A 25773-nucleotide genomic window follows, 5' to 3' on the forward strand; every position below is an offset into this window, starting at 1 on the left:
TGCTTTCTGCCACTCGGGGGATAGAAATAGGGCCTCATTCTGTTGGCTACACAAGAAATAACATGAAAGGTGAAGGTGAGGAGAGGATGGAGAGAAAGTTAAGCAAGAACAAAAATGGCTAAAGCATTAAGAAGAAATTGAGTAAAGCATGAAAAAGTATTGGTCATGACTACTGTATTAGTTATTGCTACTGAGACACTTGAAACAGTAATAGTTCGCTCTTAGAGGCACTTAAAAAGAACAGAAAATTATTGTGCCTTGTATTTGTTTTGCTTTTTCATCTTCCAGCACCAGTCTTTAACATACACATACCCTTAGTGCATAGTAAAGCCCTGTAAAACCTCTGAGGTTCTTAGGTTATGTGCCCTTCTGCATTCTGAATAATGCCTAGCAGGTTAGTGGTACAGTACTGTGTTAACTGTCTAGTTGTAACTTCCAGAGAGAGAGATGGGATAGTTTATTGCAGCAAAAACAAAGAAGAATCTTGTGGCATTTTAAGGCTATCATAATAAATAATAACTGTATTAGTATTTAAGAAGCATTTGTCATGGTGACAGCCATGTCCTACATTGCCTCCAGGGCTGTTAACAATTGCCAAACAAACAGTGAAGTGAAAATGTAGCCTAGACTCTTCATAACGTTTACGTTGGTTACACAACGTGCTCCGGAAAAACCCAGGAAAAACCCGCAGACTGTGTATGTCACAAAATGAACAACTATCAACAATACTTCGGGCATCAGATTTATTACATAAGTTCAGCTCGTTATATAAGCTCTGAGCCCCCCCCCCCGCAACTTCAGCCAAGATTTGGAAAATCCTGTCATCCTACGGAAATTTAGATAAATTAGGGCCAAACTAGACGGAGAAACCTCTGAATTCACTTTACCCAGCCATTGTTTCACACGCTCACGTAGCTAGAGACATAGAAGGCGCAAATGCACTGTTTCCTCCCACCCTCCAGTCCGAGTTTATGGGCGTGGTAAGCAGCCTACATCAGAGAGCGCTCCGGGTTAATCAATAACAAGCATAAACGTCTCCATTCATTCAAAAGATGGCACAGTCAGTCTATATTCATACATTAACCGAAGTGCATGAACAAAGGGGTAGTCAAGGTCTGTCAAACGTTAGTCTAGGTACACAAAGCAAGCTGGTGAGCACATTCTTATCCGAGCATCGCTTTGTCAGGCTCCCGCCCCTCAAAAATGAATTTATTCCATACTGGTCAACCGAGGACAATAGCTTTGCGCAACAGCGAACCCCTATGCTCGCTGCACAATGGAATCCCTGTATTATTTATTTCTATTTTAAATTCCCACTGGAAGCATCAAACCCCACGCCCGGTTTTCGCCCTCTCCCCGCTTCCTCCGGAGACGCGTTTTACTGCTGCTCCTCCTCCTTCTTTTACAATGGACATTCTTCGGAATTAGGAAAATCTAAATATTCTAATAATAGCACCCTGAGCCCCCATCTCCCGGCCTAGCCAATTAGCGGATCCACACCAGAAGGGTGGGACTCTAAATCTTCCGTTAGCCAATCACAGAAGCCGGTAGAAGCCTTCGGCTTCAACCCGACACTTTTTGCGCAAGAAGGAGGGCGGGCGCGCGAGAGGAAGCCGTCACGGTCCGCGGGCCAATTGCGACCGGGGCTTCGGCGACGGGACCAATCGGCTGGCGGCAGCCGCGCAGGCTAGCCAATGGCGCACGCGCGGGGAGGTGGCGCCGCCGCCGCTGCTACTGCCGCCAGGGGAGAAGGGGGCGGAGGCGACCCCGGTCTGGCAGGGGAGGGGGGGATTGGGCCTGGCTGGGCCCAGCCGGAGCCTCCTGCCGCCTGCACCGAGCGAGCGGGGAGAGCGCCCCCTCCCCGCGGGCCCAGCCCAAGCCCCAGCCCGGCCCCCGCCTGGCCATGGGCAACGCGGCCACGGCCAAGAAGGGCGGCGAGATTGAGAGCGGTGAGTGCGCGCGGCGGCGGGAGGAAGCCGGGTGTGGGGAGCGGGGGCCGCAGTCTGGGAGAAGCCGAGGCAGGAACTGGCGCCGGACCTCCCTCTTCCCTCCCGGAGCGGGGAGTGTTCTGGGGTTTGCGGGCAGCCGGTTCCGGAGAGTGGAGGAGCAGCGGGGGCGGCGCCGCCCGTGAAGCCCGCTCGCGGGGCAGGACACCGCCTTGCCCACCCTGCCTTCACACCAGGTACCCAGGGCCGGGAGGGGGGGTGTTTCCCCAGCCAGGCCTTTGCCTCAGCCTGCCGTGCCAGGCTTATCCGGAGTGGGGGGTGGCGGCCGGCCCCTCCGTGCCTCGTTTGTGGGACACCTGGCTGGCCGGTGCTGCCGGGGGACTTTGGGGCCGATCCGGCCGGTCTGCCTGCCGCGCTCTCCGGCGCCCCCGCCCTGCCTCCTCCCCTGGGAGCCTGCGAGTTCGCTGCCTCCACATGGAGTGAATCCCCTTGTCCTGGCTTCCCAGCACAACCCATTCTTCGCGTTCGCCTTCCCCTCCCATGAGCATTACTTTTAATGCTTTGTCCGATTTGGGTCCACGTGTGTGTTTATTCGGTGAAGGGGGTTTCTAGCATGGAAAAACGGGTTAAAAAATAATAATTAGCGAGCTGGGGTTGTTTTCTACCTCTGGCAACACTGCCTCTGGTCGTGCCTGTGCGCTAAAAACCAGTTTGTGTTGACTTTGTCTGTAACTTGTAGGTTAGTTATCCTCCCCAAATATATCAAACAGATTTAAATACGAAGCGTAGCATTTTCTCTTTTATCTGAAGCTGCTTAGTTAACAGTGGCTGGTACCGAATATGTGCAATGAAGCTAACACTTTGCTATTGCTTTTAGGCAGGTATGACAGGTTCCTGTTCAATAGACAGCTCGCCCTGTTAAAACACAAATGGAAGGCTACTTAATTCAGCAGAGACAGACGGATGTGTCCGCTACGCCCCACCCCCCAAAGGAAGCTGCAGAATGGAACTGCAAACTGGTCAGGCAGGGCCTCAGATGGAAAGACTAGCAACAAAGCAGGAAGTATGTTTGTAGCGTACCTAGATGGAAAACAGAGAAGTCTGCTTGGATTGCTTTCGAGGAAGTGGAAGGCAGGATTTTGTAGCTGGCGGCAGACTTGCAGAACAGTCAAAGAATTAATGCTGGAATAGGACCTCATGAAAACTATTTAAAACTACACACACACACCCCTTTGGGGTTCTTTCATTTTACCTGTCTTCTTTGGGAGCTTGTGGCATGCAAGCCTGTTCAATTAAGTATGAGTTTTACCTGCCACATTGCATCCAAGCAGTGGGTGTGCAAAACTCAGCCTTTTCTTCTGCACTGGAGAGTTCAGGTCATTTTTCTTTAGGACCAATGCATCTCACAACCTTGTTTTGTATACCAGCATCTTTAACAGCTGGGCTTGGGCTCAGTTACAGATAAAAAATGTGAATCAAATTTACACTGCAGAACTCAGGTTTTCTAGGTGCTAGTACTGTTCTTTGAACATGGAATTCTCCATCCTTAAAGGCTCCCTCAGAAGACAGAGAAGGTATAGGGGGGAAATGTATGAAAATTGCAAAGGAAGTGCCAGGGCTTGGCACAGAAGGTTATAAGAGAGCTCTCAGACTTCTGCTCCATGTGGACCCAGCATGTACTACTAAATCCCTTCCCAGAGTTGTGGATAGGATTCAGGAACCTTGACTTCTTGTCCATTTTTACTCTCTTCCCTTCCCAGCTTGTTTTATTCTGTGATCAAAATCCCATCACTGTTTAGACTGAGGCTGACCTTTTCCCAAAGAGATTATTACACTTAGTAGCAGTATGGCAGGATTATATCTGTGGTTTGTAATGATCACTGTAGAAAGAGGAAAGGGCAGGGCACATAGCAAGTGTACAAATTCCTACCCCTGCATCACTGCCTTACAGTGTTTTAATGTATTCATTGTTCTCAGCACTTCATTCATTTGTCAGCTGTTAACAGTATCCAGGGATTGCCCAACAAGACAACGACAAGAATCCACCAACAGCCAACCTGATCCAAAAACACCCACCCCACTCATACATGAAAACAAAGTTCACCACAGCCAATCACAACCAACCAACCACACCCTAGGGCAACCCCAACCTCTCTCACCACCAGAGGAACACAAGCGAATAGTAAAGAGAAACCACACAAGCGATGCTGACACAAAACCCCACACATACATTAAGTTAAATAGAAACATTGCCACCCGACCCCACCCCCACCCTCCATTGCCCCCTCCACCTCTTCCCCCCTTTTCTTCCCAATGTAACACTAATGTTGCAACAAATGAAACTGATCTGTAGAAAATGTAACTTGAAAAAAGAGACATTGCACATACTTTTGTAAACCAAGAAACCTTTAATAAAAAATACATTAAAAAAACAGTATCCAGGAATTTAGGGACTCTGTAGTAAGAATGAGATGGACCAATATTTTGGACTTCCTGAACAGTAAAAGCCTGATTTATACTGTTTTTATTAACCACAAAGATAGCTATTGCCAAAGAAAGAGAACTCAACATTGTGTATAAAAAATAAGTTGTGCAAATTAATATTTTGTGCAGATACACTTATCTTGGAGAAATATGTCTATGTTTGATTCTAAATATGTTTATATTATTTTGTGGAATTTAGAATATATCCTGGAAGGGAAGCACAGGTAAATGAGTGACATAGGGTAACATGAAGTGCAAGATTCATAGGTACTTGTGCATGGCTTCGATGATCACTGGTTCTTTCAAAAGCACATTTGTAAATATTAACTGAAGGACTGAAACCTACTGTTATATATTTAAAACGTGGATTTATCAGCAGTCCAAATACTACACCATATTTGAGTATGTGGAATCTCAGGACATGCATAGTTCTGACTCGTTAAGTTATTTTTATTTAGGTAAATGTATACCTTGTCCTTCTATTGTGATCATGGTACTTGGAAGGGGAGTTTGTTAAGTCAAGATAGGGAAAATTTAAGGACACTTTCCTTAAAATTGTCTTGAGTAGTTGTGATTGAATTCTAAACATCCTTCAAAACTTTAGCCTGATCATCAGATTTAACATACATGCATGCATGTCATCTAATAAAGTTCAAGTTCATAAATTGATGCTTGTAGCCAAAGCCCATGATAGTATTAATGCAAAAATACAGAACAAATATTCATAATACAAAAAGACTGCCAAGTTCCTGAAACACACAGTTTCCCTTATATCTCTCTCAGACCTCCAATTCTAATATTTTGCCTTTTAAAAATCCAATTTACCAGCATCCATAATGTAAGGAAGACAAGTTCCCAGATACACCAACAAACTCAAATCCAGCTTGATTTCAGATTACACATCTGAAGCACCACCACAATTTATAGCAATTTTATCTTAACTCCTTTTTCCTGATTATTATTATTATTTTATTTTTTGCAGCCAGTGTATAGAGGGCCATTCTGCATGTTATGGAGCTATTATTGGCACTCAAAAGAAACAACAGTGTGTGCCTGTTTGCTTGTGTGAACAAAGGTTTCAGAAAGCCATCTCTTGGCCCTCTCTATAAGGGGCAGGCTAACAGATAAGGAGTGATGTCTCCCACCTGACCATAAATACAAAGTCTCTATACAAGACCTTGTAGTCGCCATCCAAGACTGTTTTGGGCATCACTTGGAAACGCAGCTCAATAACGACATTTCTTGAGGAAACTGGTGAAAGTTCAGATACTAGCTCTAAAATGCTCTTTTTTCAAGAGTGGGTACCAAGGGGGAAATTTTGTGTTTCTAATTAGTTGTAGGTCCCTTCTGGGTTCTGTCCAGAAGATCCAATCCCTTAGTTGTCATCTAGTCAAAAAGCTATTTCCTAGCCTTTGCAACAAATGATTTATTGGCAGTTATAAAATATTACAAAGGCTATTTTCTAAAGTAACAGCATGCATTATATGAGCTCCATTAAGTAAAAAAAACTTGAAGGCTTCTGAACACTTGCTTGTTGTAGAAATATGCTCTGTGGACCATTATTCTCTGCAGAGAGTAATCAAGTTAGAAACTGAAAGAAATTTAAAGGGAACAAATAGTAATTATTAGTTGTTAAATAGGAACTTTAGCACACTATCCACATGATACCCAAGCAGTAAGGTTTAAGTAGTGGGATTTTTAAGGAATACTTGCATCTGCCTCTGCCTGCAGCTCTCCTGGTATATGTGCAGTAGTTGGAGGTGGGCTCCCTTGCAGCTTTCTAGTCCAATCTGTCCCCTTTTGTTGCTTTCAACAGATCTGAGGAGCAGACGCAACATTAGACCTGTGCCTCTATTGCTGATGCATGGAACTTCTTTGCAGATTTGTTGTTTGATCCACAAAGAAACTGTGCTGATAAATTTTACTCCCAGCTCTCATTTTTGGCAGGATTAAAAAGGAAAACAAAGCACGACTTCAATTAAACGGAGCACAGCTTTAATTAAACAATTAATCCAATATAATGTATGTGAAGCTTTTATGTGAAGTGCACTTAATAGAAGCACTGTTTCTTTTTATTAAATGGGACATCCAGGTGCCTGTGGCTTGGCTGCTAGGCTCTGTGTAAAATGTCTATTATGGAATTTCTGGAAGATAGATGGGTCAAGTAAACTTCCTGCCTACTCCAATGAACTCAGAAGGGGAACAATTCTTGTATTTATGTAGCCTTTTTAAAAAAACCTGACGACTTAATTATTGTGATTCTCTTTCATTGGCGGCTTTAAAGTTGAAACTAGATAACAACTGCTACATCCTACCTTTCCTCCAATAAGTTCAAGGTGGAGTACCTGGTTCTTCCCCTTCTCAGTTTGTCCTCACAACAACCTTGTGAGGTAGGTTTAAGTTGAGAGGCAGTGCCAAGCCCAGGGAACTTGGTGACTGAGTAGGGATTGTGCAACATTACATGGAGGTCCTTTCCAGCTCTGCAACTGTCTGTTTAAAACAGAGGTGCTTTAGGTGTGAACATCCATATATTGTTGGACCCCAATTCCTGTCAGCTTCACCTATCTGAAGTAATCATTCAGTGCAAATGATAAATGGATTTTAATAGGCTAGCCAACAGATCTGGAAAAATGCAAATAGGCCTTCTGTTTGTAGCCACCTGCCAAACGTGAGTTGACTTGGCTTCCTGAGACGGCTCTCAGATGTTGATTGGAGTGCAATAGGGGTTACTTACAGACAGTCCTTGAGGTATTCTGGTCCAAAACGCTTGTCAGTTTTTTGGTCAAAGAAAATGTGGCTATATAGGTATCAAAGCTGTGGCTGACACGCTGTTGGTATGGTAAGTAAATATAAATGAAATGTACGGAGAACCCATGGATTGGTAAACTGAACTCTTTCAGTTGCATCTTAAAAAATAGTTCAGTAGTACCTTAGAGACCAACTAAGTTTGTTCTGGGTATAAGCTTTTGTGTGCATGCACACTTCTTGGTATCTGAAGAAGTGTGGATGCACACGAAAGCTTATACCCAGAACAAACTTAGTTGGTTTCTAAGGTGCTACTGGATTATTTTTTAATTTTTTATTTATTTCGACTGCGTCAGACCAACATGGCTACCTACCTGAATCTAGTTGCATCTTAGTTTCTCCAATCACAAAGCCATATGTTTTTGGTGCAGTCTGTTAATACAGTACAGATAATAGTAATTGTGATTCAGAAACATTTCTGCTGGCAGACAGTGGCAGACGTAGATCATCTGGGCTTCCAATAAACAGGGTTGTATCCAGTTCAGCCTCTGGGGCAATGGAGGAGTCTGCTTTATTTGATCAGAAAGTGGGAGAGGTGATTATTATTTTTTTGTAAATTCCTACTTCCTCCTGCATCTGCTATGCTGTTCCAAGGGGCCTCCAGGGCAGGCACTGGGGACTGCAGAGGGCAGTACAAGCAGCCATGAGGTATGTCCACAGTTAAAGGTAGGTTTCCTCTTCCGTCTCTCTCTCATCTTTCTGTTAGGCTGTAAGTTCCTTGGGGCTGGGATCTGTTTTCTGCTCATTATTCTGTTCATTGCCATCAACACTGATGGGACTATATTAAAAGTAGGTTCCTTAACTTCTAGTCTGGGGAAATCTAAGCCCCCTTTTAAAAGCTGCGCTTTCCTGTTCGTTCTGCACAACTACACCAAAGGCAGAACTGCTGATTGACAGCTTAGTTGTTTAAAGCAGCTTTTTTCTAACCTGGTGCCCTCCAGATATTTCGAACTATAGCTTCCAGCATTGGCTATACTGGCAGAAGCTGTTGTGAATTGTAGCCCCAAACATCTGGAGGGCACCAGGTTGGCAAAGGCTTAAAATCTAACTGGTATTAGAAATTGAGTTGGTTCATCTCACTCTGCAGATTTGTGACTTGGCTTTTGTGAAAGTGATATGATTTGCCTATGATCTCTCTACCATATATAAAGTGGAGGGAGTTGGGGCTTCCGACCCAGAGAAAAAAACCCCTATCAGCATGTGTTAATCTGATTTAAAAAAACAACAACACCAAAAACTTCTTTTGCTTCTAGGAAGCCTGCAGTTTGGGTGAAGAAAACATACTAAAACTTAGAGAATATTCATTGGTTTTGTGGTTAAATTTTGTTTACTTATATGTCTTCTCACCCTCAAAAGGGCCTCCGGGGCCTGCTGCAAGCTTCAAGTGACAATAAAACAAATTATAAAACCAGAGATAATTTCACATCAGCCAACAAATCAAATCCACTGCTGGCTGTAACCGCAGCAAGTAGCAAAAGAACTCCCTGGAGTTGGGGAAAGGTGTTAGGAGTAAGCTGTGATTACTGTAAGAAGTTTCTTCAGAAGATGCAGACAGGAGAGGAAAATGTAAGAAACCTTTATCTGTGTACACTATAAAAATATGAAACTGTTTCCTTGCCCATGTAATTGGCACTCCGTTCTTCCAAGGTTCCGAACAGGCCCCAGCAGTTCTTGCTCTCCTCATTAGGTTCTCCCAGTTATGTGACTGAAGCTGTCTTCAAGAAAGAGTTTGATGTGCATGGTATCCCAGATGTTTTAGGGTTCTTGGTAGGTTAAAAGTGTGAGCTCGCACTGATGATTAAGATGAGAAATTGGAACTCTATTAAAGATCAGAGTAAACTAGCAGGAACTTTTGGTAAAATGAGGTCAAACCTGAGCTTACAAAGCCAATAATGGACTTTGAAAGTTTTGTGCGCTTTGGAGCTGAAGGGTGGGGTGGCAAATATGCCAAGGGTGGTTATTTTCTGTGAAGAGGTGGTATGGTAGGTAAAGGCTAATAAGGAAGCAACAACTGTTCATTTGTATGAGTAGCACAGTGCCGGGGACGCTTCATACTTCACAGAGTAAAGGTTCAAGTGGTAGTACTTTTGCTACATAATTTTGAAGTGTCTTAAGCATCTGTTTCATAGCATATACACATCTGGGGAGTCAACCAAGGCCGTTCCTTGCCATGTGCATAGGTGCATGTAGCTGTTTCAATGTGTCCACCATGTGTAGATCATGAATGATCTTCAACCCCGTAAGTCAGAATTCAAATTGCTGAAATGAATTGGGTCCCTGCTGCACCTGTAAGCACTCATTGATCAGTGTAAAAATCCACTCTTTTTGCAATCAAGATGGCTGGTTTAAAATGTGTTTAAAGAGTAATTTACTGCCTTAACAAACTGGAGTATGAACGCTGAGCAACCTTTTGTACATTCCTTTGTAGAATCCAGGGATGATTTCACACTTAATTGGGGTTTTTTAGTGTGTGAATACTTCATAATACATAGCATTTAGATATTAGCCAGCTCTTAAGTTGCTTGAAGCATCTTAAAAGCAAAGTGCTGCCCATTTCATTCTCCTGTGTAGGGTAGTCAGCACGTGTTTCTGGCAGGATTCCTATGTCTTTAATGACTGTGACAAGCGGGTATCCAACAACAGAATCTTGCTGGAGTCACCTGCTTAATTTCTGTTTGGATTGCTGCCGTTAAGGGGCTAAGGAGCTCCTTCTGGGAAAAAGATTTGATAGCCCAAACCCTTAAGTGCTGTTCTCCTTGTCACTTCCTCCAAGATTCTGTGTTGCTTTCTCAAGTGTTGCAGACAGGTTAGTCACCAGGTGGGTAATTTCCGAGGATCAGTAAATGCAACAACCTGCCACATCTCACTGTACTATATTTGCACTCATCCCTTATCACGCAGACAAGTGTACAGGCATTCACAAACCACAGGCAGGCCTTCCTGTGCTCCCACTGTTGTTGCCACTGCCATCCTGGGGTGGAGGGAAGAAAGAAAGCCAGCAGCTCAGGCCTGCAGCGCAAGCAAGCAGACCAGTGAAATGGGCAGGTGGGCACCCCAGGCAAGCCTTCCTACATGCTCTCTGTCATTGCTGCCACAATAAGTGTGTGTGATGAGGAAACAGGTTAGCGGCCCAGGCAGGTAAACCTGGCAGAGTTGGCCACCCAGGCAGGCCTTGCTGAGCTCCCTCTGTTACCATCTGCAAAGGCAGCGGGGCAGGAGAATGAAGAGGCCTTCTCCCTGCTGCTGCCAGAAGGAAATCTGCAAATGAAGCAGAAGTAGGGAGATAGGGGGAAGTTTCTTTGGTTTTTTTTGGCAATCTTGTGGGTGGGGGTTGAGCCAGTTGTGAGGGGTTGGGTGTGGGAGAGGTGTAAAATGAGAGGGTTGGCAATGGGGTGCAGTTATGCAGTTTATAAGTCCTGCTTCTGATTTGGGAAATGTTTTTGGTCTTTGTGCTACTAGCTTCATGCTCCCTTTCTCCTGGGTTGACTGCCTAAAAGACACGCTTGACTCTTCCACTGCCTCCATGCCAAGCTCCTATTCTCTTTTTTTCTCAGGCATGGACCTCATCCTGTTGCCTTGTGGTCTTGGTGCAGAGGGAGCGTCCATCAAATTTCCACAATCTGTATCTATCTGTAGACTGATCTAGCAGTACGATGTGGAGAAAGTTGATAGAGACGTTTTCCTCCCCTTCATAAAAATAGAACTAGATGTTGAATGTTGGAAGTACCAGGGCACACAAAAGGAAGTATATCTTCATGCAGGGCATAGTTAAACTACATGCTGTCACAAATGTTGTGATGGTCACCATCTTTAAGGCTCCTGGTCATGGTGGCTGTGTATAATCTCACGTGTCAGAGGTGATGTGCTTCTGAATACTGTTTGTCGGGAAGCACAAGGGGAGAAAGTGCTGTTGTGATCATGACCTGGTTGTTGACTTCCCGTAGGTCTGAGTGGCCCCTTTGAGAATAGGATGCTGGACTAGATAGGTCTTTGGTCTGATCCAGCAGAACTCTTCTTATTCTTATATCACCTAGATCTTATCCTGATTTGTTACTTGCTCCAAGTATTTTAGATTATCTTTTAAAATGCATTTTATTATTATGGAACAGAAACATGGAACATTTCCTGGAGTTGCTTTCTATATCTCTTAGCCCCTGCCCTTGTTGCTGGCTTTTGAATTGGGAAGGCAGCAAAATAAACTGAAATTTCAAGAAGATCCAGCTTGCTTATTTTCTCATATGCTGCTGTGGGTCACTGTAGAGGTTCATGTACAATTAGCAATGCCTTGACTTGGTGACTCTGTGAGCCTTTCTCTATAACTGTTTGATTCACAGTGCCAACTAAAGCAGAGGGGTCAAGCATAAGGTTTGAGGCCCATACCAGGCTCTATGGATAACCCCAAAGTGGTCCAGGACACCCCTAAAACATTCTGGTCAAATTTTTGGACCAGCTTAAATTGCACTGCAGGCAAGAGCACCCAATAACTGTTAACTGTTATATTTTCTGGTAGCAAACATCTACCAGTTTGATTTTTGTTAGGTTTCTTTGAAAGGGGTGTAAAGGAGGTGAGAAATGCTTGTTCCTAGCTTCTTTAGGATGCAGAGGAAGACAAATGTACCGGTATATGATGTTACTTAATTATATTCTCATGATTGTTTAAAACCTGGTGGCTGCAGTAGCAACTTCCCTTCCCTTCCAGTTTTAATGTGTAAAACTGAGCATTGACCCTGAGTACTGAAATCCTTGACCAGAATGATTCGTTTCCTGATCAACCTGTTCTGTTTGTTAGTAGGTTAATCAAGAGGTGATTTCAGACCAAAGATTGTAAAGGGGTCTGTCTACTAAATTACAAAAAAAGGGGGGAAAACATTGGACATATTGCTCAAGAGAACCCTATTATGTTTAAATGGAGACAGAAGCTGTCTAAATGACAATGACAAGCTGGCTTGAGTGACTGCTGCCTCTTGCTAACTTGTAGCATGCTGTAAACCTTGGTGGATAAGTAAGGGAGTATTACAAATTAGTGCATTTGTAGTTTTGGCAGGAATAGGAGAGTGGTTTGGGCATCCACAGACCAGATCAGGCACGTTCTTCAGCCATGATGCATTTAAGACTATCAGTGCCTGGCCTGTAGAATGTTTTCTGGCAATTCTAGTTAGGAGAACAAACTTGAAGTTTAACCTTCTGTTGCCCTGTGGTTCAAGTGTGGGATTGTGTTGTGAGCCATTCCACTTGTAACGTTTTTGCAAAGGAGTAATGGCTAATAATTGTATTGATCAGGTTAGATAAGACTTACAGGCCAGAGCCTTATTGTAGCACGATACAGTGATTGGGTTTTGGCTCTTTCCTGATGAATTTCTCGTACATGGAAGATTGGAAACTACAAAAAAAGAAAAAGAAAACACAAATCATTAAGAGCAAAGAGAAAAGAGAAAATGCAACCATTGGACATGCCTCTAACCCAAACACCCTCCTAAAAGGATCTTAAACATTATACTTTTGAAAGCTGATGCAAGAGTTCATTAAATGCATTCCTTAGGAATAGTGTTCCAAAGCGTTCCCCTCATCCTCCTGCCACAAACAAGGGAACTGTTAAGCATTGCTTTTCCAGTGTCCCCATGCACATAATAGTGGTGGTATGCCTCTGATAACTTTGGTTCAGGGCTTTAAATATCAAAAATATACTTTGATGTGTGCTTAGAAGCACACTGGGAATGCATGCAAATGTTTGAAAACGGGTGTAATATATTGTCAGTAATCGACCCCCATTAAGAGCTTTGCTGTTGTATTTATTTATTACATTTATATTCTACTTCTCTAAGGAGCTCAAAACAATGTACACGGTCCTCCTTTCTTTACCCAGCCCTCCCTGTTATCTTCACAACAACTTGGTCACTAGCCCAAGGTCACTCATCAAGCTTCATGGCTGAATGGGGGTTTGAGCTTAGGTTTCTGTAGCCTGGACATTCTAACCATTACACTACACTGTCCATTGCCCAAACATAGTGTGGAGTTTAGCTATAGCTGACACAATAACATATACTGTAGTTTAATGGTGCTGAACGAAAAGGGAAAAAATGGATGCTTTTTGTGCCATCTGGTGGCCATTTATTTCCTACACTAGTGAAAAGGGTCTACAAAATAATGTTATCCACTGCATCTCTACAAAACTGGGTGTTGTGGCCATGCATACTTCTTTGTACTTCAGCTGGAGAAGATGACCTTGCTGTGGATGGCGGCTCCCATACCCTGATGGAACAACATAAGAGAATCCTGTAGAGAAAAACTAAAAGAAGAATGAGTTTTATAAAGACATGAATTCTAAACACGGAAGCAGTGACGTGCAGTGACATTTTTTTGTAGGGGAACACTTTGGATCAGAAACACCACCTTGTGAGGATGGTTGCTGGGGGGGGGGGCGCAGAAGTCTCCTGGGCTTTGAGGAGGAGGCACCAGACTTGAATGCTTTAATACTCTTAATTTACCGGGAACATTTAGGGGACTAGCCTAGTCCCCCTAGTCCACTGCCCGGAAGCTGGTGAAGTTGGGGAGTACGGAGGGCCATTATAACTGAAGTATACCTGAAGGAGCGTCTCCACCCCCATTGTTCAGACTGGACACTGAGGTCCAGCTTCGAGGACCTTCTGTCAGTTCCCTCACTGCAAGAAGTAAGGTTACAGGAAACCAGGCAGAGCGCCTTCTTGGTAGTGGCGCCTGCCCTGTGGAACACCTTCTCATCACATGTCAAGGAAATAAACAATTCTCTCACGTTTAGAAGACATCTGAAGGCAGCCTTGTTTAGGGAAGTTTTTAGTGTTTGATCTTTTATCGTGTTTTTAATATTCTGTTGGGAGCTTCCCAGAGTGGCTGGGGAAACCCAGCCAGATGGACAGGATATGAATAATAAATTATTATTATTATTATTATTACTACTACTACTACTACTACAACTGTGTTCAGTCACCTAGTTTTGATTTGTTATACAAACTTGAACGAAGCGAAACAGCCAATTGGGCGTGGGGCAGCAGGCCTGTGTGCTGAGGGTTCTGCTCTGGCCACGCCCTCCCAGTTCTACAGGAGATCACTGGAGATCAGACCAGGCAGGCCCAGGGCCTGATGTGCTCCGCTTGCGTTTCTTAAAAGTATGTGCCAAAGGCAGGCTCCTGGGCCTCGGAAGGGTTTGATCCTTACTCTTGTTCTTTACAGGGTCTGGCTTTAGGTCTTTTAAGCGGGCTGTTTCACTCCACCCCCTTTCTCTCTCTGCCCCTTGGAGCTGGTCTCCCAGAGAGCTGGCAAAGCGGTAGTATGGATTGGGCCTTCTGGGGAGCCATAGGTGAAGAGAAGCCACATTCCAGACTGGCAAGATGGAGGTCGGAGGTGAGGGGGAGTAATAGGCTGGGTAGCCCAGGGAGGAGAAGAGGCTCGGAGTCTATGATGCCAGCCCTCTCGGGGGTCCAAGGAGGTGGTGTTGTGGCTTTGTCTAGGGACAGGCTGCCCCGGTCTTCACTGCAGGGGAGGGAGGGGAAGAGCTGAGAAGTAGAGAGATTTCCCACTCTTAATGTGAGGTGGCTTCTGTTTGGGCCCAATCAAGGGACTTGGGAAGGTGAAGAATGGCTTTGATGTACTTAGCTGTACCATTTGGCTTCTGCAGGCTGATAATTTAAGAAAAGGTAGGCCCTTTGATTATAACATGCTGTTCGGTCTAACTTAACATAATCCCATCTGGTTACCTTTCCCTATCTTGGCCTCTTGCAGGTTTGCACTGTGGCAGGTCAGAACTGGTAGTAATTCAGGTTTACGTTCCTTGAGGGAGAGGAGTTTTATTTCTGTTGGGACAGTTTGTACAAGGCCCTAAAAATCTGTGGTTACTGTGGGACTGAGTTCTTTAGAGTGGAGTGTGGCAAGTGGCTAACAGAGGGAATGTCCACACTTTGGATTCCTATGTTGAATTATTAAGGGAGAGCATTATTTGTTAGGGCCGGTTGATGGTCCCGGAGCTTATTGATTAAATTGTGATGGTACATAAATGTGCTGATTGAAACCCAAACTTCATATTGAGATGCTACAAAGAGGTAGGTGTGTTATAGTTAAAATGCTGTTGAGAGGGATGCCTTTTCTAAGAATTGGGGGGAACTGGAGAAGTTCAGTTTTTCTTATGTTAAGCATAGAATACTTTGCTAATTCTCCATATAGCGAAAGTAGTACTCTGGTACTATGCAGAAGTAGGCTGTGAAGTTTGAGCTCTGTTCGGATGATGTGTGTAATGTAGAGTTAGGCTTTTCTAGAATGGAAAATAATGTTAGTGGTGTCTTTGGCAGACTGGAATGGGAATCTTGGGAATGCGTGAAGGTTATATAAATGAAGGAGTAGATCGTTTAAGATGCAAGCAGTGAAAATAGGGAAAGTGCTGTTACTCTTGAAAAAGGAATCCATTTTGTCTTCTAGTGAGTTTTGTTTAGGATGTGTGCAAAGAAAAAACAAAGCAAACAAAATTATATAAAGGTGGAATACTTCTGGAAAGTCAGACTTTCATAAGTTTTTTCTTTTTGTTATACATCTTAATCTCAGCTCCTTTGCTATGGTTGTGCAGTGTGGAGATTTATTTATTTTTTAATGGCCAGGAGAGAACCCAAAAGATCACACAAGCAAAATTCTTGATTTTGTTCAGCATCAGGGCCATACTGAAAATCTTTAACTGGGGTCACCAGTCAGTCATACTTGTATTGTTTGTAGCAGATGATCATTACCTGGAAGAGTCACCAGCTAACTGAATTTTGCTTTTACAGGCTTAACTGCAGTAGAGTATATGTGACCCACTCATGTAACTTTCCATGTGATGTACTTGTTTGCTTTCAGAAGCAGACTCACCGGGGTTCACTTCAAATGAATGGGTATCTTGTGATGCAGCTGTATTGCTTGGCTTGGTGTGCATTCAGCTTCCAACAGCCAACGTATGAATAGAGTGCTGAGTGGAAGGCTTTATGCACCCTTCAGTGCTTACTCTTTATTCTTTTTAACATAGGTTGAGAGGTAACAGGTTGAGACGCATTACTTAATTCCAACTGTGCTGCTTCCAGTTCGTGATCTGATCCACCATCTGCAAAGTACTTCAGATGAATGGAAAAGTTCAAGGGACACTTGGCCACAGAAAAGAGTTTTGAGAGAGAGATGTGGCCCAGCACCATTCCCTGTGGTCCAGCCACCAGAGGGGGGTGTTGCACACGGTTTCTAAAGACGGTATAATGCTGATTGGTTTGCCAGTTTCAGAATGTATGATTCGAGCATCTCTTGTTACCAATTAATGAGAAAAACCATGGGGTGTGTATGTCACTTGTAATTGTTGGCAAAGTGTACCATTTGTGCTCTGTGCTCTTTGTTCAGTTATTACTGGGTTTGGAAAAGAGAAAATGGTTGATGATACCTTTTGCAGATAAGATTATCTGTTTCTGCATTAATCACAAAAGACACGAGCATAAGAGACGCAGGTGATCTCAGAAGTTGCCTCAGTGTGCTAGAATGTGTGGAAGTGTTAATGTTGGAGTTGTAATATGTGTTACTATGCCAGAAAATAGTCATGTTGTCGGAGATCTCCTTTTGCAAAGCTCTTAGCACATACATGTGCCTCTTGAGAGCAAACCTGTGGCTTTAGAGCTACGGTATATGGTGGGGGAGGGTGTGAAGTACATATAAAGGAATAAGGTTTCAGAAAGTGGAACACTCATTAGCAATGCATTATGTGTAGCGAGGTGCTAAAATATCGCAAACCGTCAGATCCTAACAATGTGTACTTTGGAAGTAAGCCTGCTTGATGCAATGAGAAATCCTTAACATGTAGATAAATCTTCCAGTTTACATCTAGATAAACTTTACAAAGCCATGTAAGGTTGAGGCTGCAAAGAAGGATCACTTTCAAATCCCAACTGATTGTTGCAAGAGCTATATTGGTATCTTCATTCTCTCCTTTGCAATCCTGTTCACAGAGTAAGGAGCCACTTTGAGAGAGGAATGGATTTCAGCTGATCAGCCAGCAAACATAATGGCCATGTCTTTTCTTGCTCTTCTTCATATCTAAAGCACTATCTATAGGAAGTGGGGGGGGGACACACACACACATATGTGTGTGTATACACATTGTGAAAACAATATACATCCAGGCCCCATTACATGTAGATGTGTGAGTTCCTAAGGTGCAGCTTATTCTGACTTGTACTTGTTGTGTAGAGGTCACCATATTGCACAGAGCCATACTGTTTTTTTACACAAAGTGTTTAGGTCAAGTTGATTTCTGGTCTACCAGCTTTTGTTGGATTCCCATCTGCTGCAGTCAGCATGACCAGTGGTTGGCTAAGATAGGAGTTGTAGTCCCTCACCCTTGCTTTAGGGTTCAGCATTTTGGAACAGGGGACAGTCAGAAGGATGGACAGCATTGGTGAATTTAGCTGCCGGTTGACAATACTACTATTTTATGCTTTATACCTGCCAGCTGTATTGAGAATGAAATCAACTTGTCCAGCCTGACTGTGGAAAACGTGCATGAGAATGTGTGATATCCTCATTGTGGGGTTCAGACTTGTGGAAGAAGAAAAAGGATGTTGCTGTGAAGTTTTGCCTTTTTTGTGGGGAAGCTGTGTAATGGGATCACCACCCTTTGTGATCTCCTATCAGGATAGTTGTAGCTCAATATTGTTCTGTACCTTGTCTTGGATGAGTCTTAGAGGCCCTTATTTTTCACAGAATACCTCTTGATTACATTGCTGCCAGCAAATGGAGGAGGGGAGGGAATTAAAATTCTGACATTTATAAAATAAAAAAAGGCTGTTTGGAGACTTCACACAGACAAAGCCCTAGCTTTCCTGAGTAGCGTGGGCTTACTGGCAAGCTTGCATTAACTATGCAAACCCTGATATCATGTTACATTAGCGGGTATGGAACTCTGTAAGTGTGGTGCTCCAATTCTAAAGTGTTGCTCTTTGGCTTGATGGTATATCTCTTGATGTCTCATTCTAAACATTGATATGCTGATGTTGCAAACATCAGGATAAGACTCTGCCAGTAGTTTCTAAACAATGATCATAACTCATTATTTGGTAGTGGTTTGGAATTTTGAATTCAGAAGCCATTTTTAAAACATTATTGCAATGCTTTATTGCATTTGTTTTAAAAACAAAGACTATTCACCAATTCTTCCTTTCTCTCATTAAAGTTTTCAGGTGTGATTTAAGACTTGTTTATGAAAATATATATGACAGGAACTATGCAGGCAAATATAACTGGAGGATTTTATGGTGAAAACTGTGGCTCTCGGCAGCAAACTTGTTAAAGTGCTGGGAATGGATAATGAACTAAAGGGACATAGCTGACTTTCATATTTTAGTTAAGTATAATAATGTGCACAGCACGTATAAGCATGTTTCTGCTCTTGCCATTTCTGCAACCTCCATTGGTAACCACTTATTTTTTGTGCTTGCCAATTAATGGAGGACTCCATCTACTAGTGTTTTATAAATAATGACAAATGTGCAGAAGCCCGCCCTCTAAAAGCACTAATTGTTGCATATCTCACTCTATCTGGAGAGTGGTACAACTCCCACATCAAAAATTCAGGTGGTCGGTGCTACCTAATTGATTTACATCAGTTTACACCACCAGCAATTACTGAAATGTAGGGAAAGGAATGGCCAGTAGTTAACCACAGCCTGTTAGCAGAAATTAAAAGATTCAGCTTCCCCAACCATCTTTGTTTTAACTAATTCTGATGCAGGTTGTTATCTGATTTTTATTTGCTACCTATTGCTCTTTACTGTGGCTTTAATGCATGACTTGCACATTGTGAGCCCTCTTATGAATCATTCTGGTTAAGAGGCAGTGTTAAATATGTCAAATTAAATAATATTGCCTGGCGTGTTTTAACTGAGAAGCATTCCTCAGTGTTTCGTCTGTAGCTTCTGTGTTGGAGCTTCATGTTTCTAACCACTTTCATTCTTAGTGAAGTATTCCAGGCTGCTCGGAATGGCAGGGAGTCGTATCGTACCAGATGATTCTTTCAGCCAATTAGGGTGACCCAAGTTCCCAGGGAGTCAGCTTAACCGATTATACACTCCCAATATCTGACATACGAAATTGGGTTCATTGTAAGGTAGCAAAGAACAGAAAGAGCTCTGTCAAAAGAATCTGCTGGCAGAGTGTGCCAAGAAAGAAAAGTCTGAAATATCCTCAAGTCCCAAATATTCACTTTCCTTTCTGAAAAGGGGGGGGGGGGCTTTTGCATCTCACTCGCAAGTTCTGAGATCCAGTTCTAAAGAGTGTTGTGACAGTCCAGTAGGTGCAGTTGGAAGAGGATGCCACGAAGTACATTATGGTATTGAGTTTACATAATGAGAAAATTGGTTCCATTACATATCAATTTGGTACATTTGAAAGATATACAGTGATGAGGTGATATATTCAGACTTCAAAAGAAAGATGTGTTCCATTTCTAAGAAAGCTGATGGTAGCACAGTATGATTTTGCTTGTTCCCAAGGTGCATTGCCCCAGGACAAGTTTACCCCATGTTCAGAGTCTATGAAGTAGTATCCAGAATTTTGCTTGCCAGTGGCCACCTCTGAGCAACTGAAAACTTGTCCATGTGTAATCTGGAAGCTTTTCTTCCACTGCAAATGGCAGGTGTGGAACTGCCAATCCAGATAAGGATTGCAACAGCAGTAAGAGGTTAAAGCTCCCTGTTCTCCTGCCAATTCATACTGAATCCCTGTGCCTACTAAGTTCCTTTTTTAAAAAGGCCATAAATGCAATTGCTAACTGTGTGAAAGGCATCTTGTACGGCCCTAATTTTAATGGCACATCTATCTGTACCAGCATCTAAATGTTCTCTTTGGGCTTCAAAATGTGTGTAATTAAGAAGGCATTAATTGTCCTTTAGTTGGTAGTTTATATTACGCTATAAAAGTTCTGCCAAATTGGGGGAGGCAGGGGTTGACCCCCAAGTAGTTAATGATATAAGAAGAGCCCTGCTGGATCCAATCAAAAGCTGATATGATTTAGCATCTTGTTTCCCACCATGGCCAACCAGATACCAGATATTGGGAGAAGGTAGGATATGTGCACTCCAGCAACTGGTATACAGAGGTGTGCCACCTCTGATCCTGGAGGTAGGATACAGCACCTTTCTTCCCTTTGCACAATTGACAAAATCTGATGAGAACTTTGATGTAGCAGTATTATGGTAAAGGTATTATGGGTACAGAATTTACTTGTACAGACCACTTGCTGTCATCCCAAACTGTCCATTCACTTACCCTTTCCAGTTACAGTATTTTTCCGTCTATAAGACGCCCCCATGTATAAGATGCCCCCTATTTTGAGGGACTCAGATTTAAGAAAATGGGGGGGGGGAGAGATGTATCCGTGTACAGTATAAGACACCCCCTAATTTTTGACATTATTTTTTAGGGGGGGAAACCTAGTCTTATACATGGAAAAATACAGTAGGTCTTCTTCATCTGGTTGCATATCTGCTTGTAGTGTTGAAGGGTAACCCTGCTAAGTCAGAGGCACGGAAATTGCTGAGGAGGGCAGAGCACCTCAAGGACTCTTCCACCTGTCCTCTTGGTGTGCCATTCCATGTCTTACACAACCATTGCTTTCTGCCGCTGTGGCTGTTGCATTTATTCCAGCATGCTCATTAAAAAATATTTTAAGCTTTTGTGCTGAACCCGTCAGAGATTTGCCTCCTGGGATGACAAAAAAATAAAAATAAATCACCTGATCTAATGACGCCTCACCTGCACAATGTTTAACCCTTTCTGTGTCTTCAAAGGTGAGAACCTGTTTGTTTTTTAATGCCACAAATTAAGATTCCTAACTTCTTGAGAGCTTGGAAACCTGGCAACTTGTCTGCAGTTAGTAGGTCTACCCTGCTCTAAGTACTTGGTTTCTACTACTGCCTACAAATCAGACTAGGAAGGAAATTGTTTGTTCTACTTCTGCTACATATCACATTGATGTATTTGATCTGGATTGATTCAGCTGAATTGTAGTACTGTGAAGAAGAGTCTCATTATTTCCTTTGTTTTTCTGCTAGAGATGCGTTAACATGCACCCAACGGATTTGCAGTATGAGCAGTAGTTGTTGTGAACTTTTGTCTTTTCTGTAAGTCGGGTCTAGAATAATTGTTTGGATTTCCAGAAATGGCATGCTTAATCCTCTGTTTGAAGCATTTTCCAGCCATGTGAGAAGTTGTTCTTCCTGGGTGCATCATTAGTCTACCTAGTTCAGTAAGCTCTCTTTGGCAGTAGTCAAATCTGACTGATCTCAGAGGAAGTGACTATGTTCTTGCTTTGTGATCTGAATGATGATAAAGTGTTGGCCTGCAGAGAGGCTTTCTGAACTTTATAAAATGCAGAGCAGCAAAGGGATCCTCTTTGCATTCTTAGTTAATAGTTCAGAGTTTCAGTCCTTAAGCTGGTGCATCTCAACAGTTTCAGCAGAGAGAATGGACAATGGTGGAGGGCAGTTTCCTCGTGGACAACCTTTGTGTGCATGTTTTGCTGAACATTAGTGCAGAAGATGCAAAGTTGGTAGCCTGTTCCTTTAAGGACTTTGTACAAAGCTGGCACCATGCCCAGCCTCTTCTCTTCTTCTTCCCACTTCAAGGCTGTTCCTTTGGGGCTTTTCCTGAAACAATACCGCAAGCTACCCTGCCACTCTGCTTGCTCTGCTTGCCCTGCAGACAGCCTCTGAATCAAGAGCCAGCTCTGCTTTGAGGGACAATGGAGAGTTGCAGCACAGGCAGAATGAACTATGCAGCCTGAGTCTGGATCTGTGCTGAAGGCGTAGAGAACAAGGCTGTCGTCTGGAAACAGCGATATGGAAACTGAACCCCGTAGTCCTCAGAGTATGTGGGAAGGCGACTCCGAATTCAGCTTCCAGTTTTGGACCCAGCTTTTTCTGTGGATGCACTTGGTTGGCCGGTTGGTCACTTACGTCCTGCGTAGCTTTGGGGGGCTAAAGCAATAACTCCTTCCTGTCCCTTATGACTTGGTTGTTCTTTGGAGGTCCACTGTGACATCTAATATTTTTAGAGCTCTTTGGCAAGCAGTCCTATGAGGAAGAGACGTCGCCCTGTATTTTTTCTTCTTTCCTTTTCCTTACCTCCATTCTTCTCTGTTCTGGATGGCCTTGCCTAAGAAAGGCTTCTTAACCTTGAGAGGACAAAGCAAGATTTCTGGTTTCTCTTCCCATGTTTATCCACACACTCTGGACTGTGCAGTAATCTTTTGCTTCATTCAGAGAATATGAGCTTTTGGGGGCTGCTTAGCAATAGAATCCAGAAGTTATGAGGACTGCCATTCTGCAAATGAATGTTCACCCTTGGAATGTTGTATTAGTGTTTAGAAAGAGTGATTTCTATCTCCAGAACATGGAGCATCCAAGGGGATATGGGCTTGAATGAGCTCCTACTTTGAGTTTTGGACGGCCACACCTTGTCTTATTCCATCTACAGCATCAGAGGATTGCTTTGGCGTGCTCTAGTTTCATCAAGTTATCTGAACATCTTGGTTCCTTCCAACTCTACAATTCTATGATCCCTCTCTCCTTGAATTGTTTCTTCTTTCTGTTAAAGAATCACTTCATTTTGGAAGATAATAGGGCTTCCCTACCTGACAATTTCCTTATTTGCCCTACCTTCAGCCCTGAGGGCAAAAGAGATTCGGAGAATTTGTGAGCTATTTTAAGCCTCATTGCATAGCCCTTGCTACTGCTGATCTGGCAGGCCTTCCTCCCTCTGTATTAATCAAATCTGCCTGCTGTTCACCCTCTGATCAGCTGTGTAAGTGACCAGGCTCCCTGTATTTCTTTCTAAACAGAGAGAATATGGAATGAACTGTCTTGGAGCCTTTCTGAGTCTTAGCGTGGGGGCTTGGGAAAACCTGATATGGATGGCTGCCCCAGACTGGTTGCTGAACTGACATGAATGCTATGGTCCAGGGAGGTGGGTTTGATGGAAGTCGAGAGCAGTCGGCTCAAGCCAAATGCCTGTATGAATCAGTTGGAGGGGAATGTTAAGAGCTCTGCTGAATCTGGGACTGTGTCTGTTCTCCAGTTGCTGCCTTTACCCCTCTCTTCCTGTGGCGGGACAGGAAAAGCAGTGCCGCTGCCTCTACCTGTTGGCAAATAGCAATGACTGAAGAGAGTGCCCTCCTGGATCCTGACTGAGCTGCGTGGCTGCGTTTGCTCCGAGAGCAGAGCTGGGGCAGAGGAAAAGAACCGGTGATAAAATAAAAGAGAAACATGAGCCATGGAGCTGAGGTGAACTCTCAAAACTCCAGCAAGGACAAAGGGTGTAAGATGTCGGCGCTACAGAAACTGGAGAGTCTGGCAGGGCGGATCTTTTACTGGGGGCCACGGAGTGATGCTGGGGCACCGAATGTTGGGGAGGCAGCCTATGAATCTGAGCACACGGCAGCCTGGAATGAGCAGAGTGAGTTGACAAGGGAGCACGGTTTCCAGGGGTGCCAGAATCGGTGGGTTCCCCCGAGGCTCTGCTCCAGAACTGCTGCTGTTCTGTGCCTCTTGGTGCGTGCGTATGCTTGTGGTTAAGTGTGTAACTGAAATTTGAAATAGGGCTCTGATATTTTTCAGAGAAGCCCGCAAGTGGCTATAGCCTTAGCTCTGACAGCCATTCTGGCTATGACTGTTGACTACCTCTTTCCTCAGGCTAAGCTAAAGTTTAGGGTGCTCAACTTTAATGAGGCCACAGCTGTTTGGTGTGTGGCTTTGATTTTGGCCTTAGAGAAGCCCCATCGGTTCTCAAAAGCCCACTGCAACTTCTTACTATTTGTTATCAAGCTGTTGAAGCCGGATGCTGCTGAATCATCTTTACAAGCTCTAACTTTGCAAGTGTCTATTGCACAGAGTAGAGGTGGGGAGCCTGTGACTCTCCCAAAGTCGTTGGGCTTCTGCTTCTATCAACCCTGGCCCAAATAGCCAATAGGAAGGGATGATGTGAGTTGTAGTCTAGTAACATTGGGGGGGCCCAAGTTCCCCATCCCTGAGCTAGAGAAAGGATAGCTGGAGCGTTCCTGGATGTTCTCCCACATTTTGGGGGGAGAATTGCAACTTTTTGGGAAGTTGTTGGCAAAGGTCATTATTAAGAAGCAAATTCTCTTTGCCCGTGTGTGTTTCAAAACTTTCTTCCCATTTTGACAGTTTTTCCTCCAGCCTCTCCAACGGATGTTGTCACTTTAGCTGTTTTGGTTAAAATGTGTGGTCAGAGTTGTTGACATAGGGAATTTCAGTCTGAGGTTGACAGAGTGATGTGAGTGAAAGTCATGGGCTGATGATTGTTGCTTTTTCCTCTTTGCTGCCACTACCAGTCAGGATTGTAGCTTTTGTTGTTGAGTTGGTGTGATGTCATATTCTATTTCTGTCACTGGCTGTATCTTAAGTCGTGGTGTTGTCTACCTCTAGGGTGATGGGTTGTAAATAGATGGTAGGTCTTCTGTTGTTCTGTCTGGACCACACATTACTCCTTCATCTAAGGCAAAAGGGAGTGAATGCAGTGTTTTCTTGGATCCTCAAGTATGTTTAAACAAAACTGTCACAATGTTTTGGCAATGCTGCTTGGTCTAAAATAGAAGCTTGTAGAACATCTGATGCCAGATTCTTCTTTGGCCCCTTTAATCTTTTGGCATTGACACCTCCTCCATGCTGCATCTGAGTGTGTTGCACATGAAGGAAAGTGTTCAAAACCACCAGCAGAACATTTTGGAACTATTTAGCATATACAATACACATGTAGATTCTGTTCAGCATCTACATGAAACTGCTGACAGAGGTCATTTGTAGATTTTGGCTGGGGAGTCATCAGTATGCAGATGACAGCCACCTCTCTCTCATTTTCATTTGTTCCTGTAAGATAGTTGAAAGGCTGAATCGCTGTCTGATATCTGTGATGGATTGGATAGGGTGCAATGAGGGGAAACATAATTCAGACAGAAGAGGTACTGTTGGTAGTTGGACCATGTGATATGAGATTGGTTTTGCAGCCTGTTCTGGGTGGAAAGTGTGAAAGTGCAGGTGCTTAGTTTGTGGGTGCTTCTTGATCTGGGTCCTGTTTCTTCAGGTGGTGAGGGGTGCCTTTTCCCGGTATCACCAGGTGCAACAGCTATCATCCTCCCTGACACAGGGGAATCTTGCCACAGTCATTCCTCTAGTGACCTTCAGATGACAGTGCTGTAACTGTTTATGTGGGACTGCCTTTCAAAAGTGTTTGGAAACCTTAGTTAGTTGCTGCCAGAATGCAAGGCACTTTGAATCTGTAATTAATGTATATGAATGCTGATTCTACATGATTTGCACTAGCTGCTGATTCGTTATCATGTTCAGTTGCCTTGAACCCTCTTGTGAGGAACCCCAGGCTTTTGCCAGAGTTCAGCCTGCTCCAGAGAGGGTGCTCACCACACAACACCCTGCCTCTTCTTAGCCAGGCAGATAATAAATCAGAACTCCAGCTAACACTGCACAACTCTCTGGCT

The 25773-nt window shown here is 43.7% G+C and overlaps 1 protein-coding gene across 6 annotated transcripts in view; it reads left to right on the forward strand.

The window, feature by feature from the left end:
* Positions 1-1753: 1753 nt before the first annotated feature.
* The window catches only part of PRKACA (protein kinase cAMP-activated catalytic subunit alpha), a 58785-nt gene continuing 34765 nt past the window's right edge, over positions 1754-25773 (forward strand). Inside the window, exon 1 of one of the 6 annotated variants that reach the window (XM_053376338.1) lies at positions 1754-1949. In XM_053376338.1, coding sequence (XP_053232313.1) covers positions 1904-1949 — 46 coding nt within the window. In that variant the 5' untranslated portion in view covers positions 1754-1903. Of the gene's footprint in view, positions 1950-2159; positions 2183-2832; positions 3010-14310; positions 14378-14584; positions 14613-23512; positions 23718-25773 lie in introns of those variants that run through there. The other 5 variants (XM_053376342.1, XM_053376337.1, XM_053376341.1 and 2 more) reach the window with 5 other exon arrangements.

The sequence above is a fragment of the Podarcis raffonei genome, chromosome 2 (genome assembly GCF_027172205.1).
Source record: "Podarcis raffonei isolate rPodRaf1 chromosome 2, rPodRaf1.pri, whole genome shotgun sequence".
Classification (NCBI taxonomy): Eukaryota; Metazoa; Chordata; class Lepidosauria; order Squamata; family Lacertidae; genus Podarcis; species Podarcis raffonei.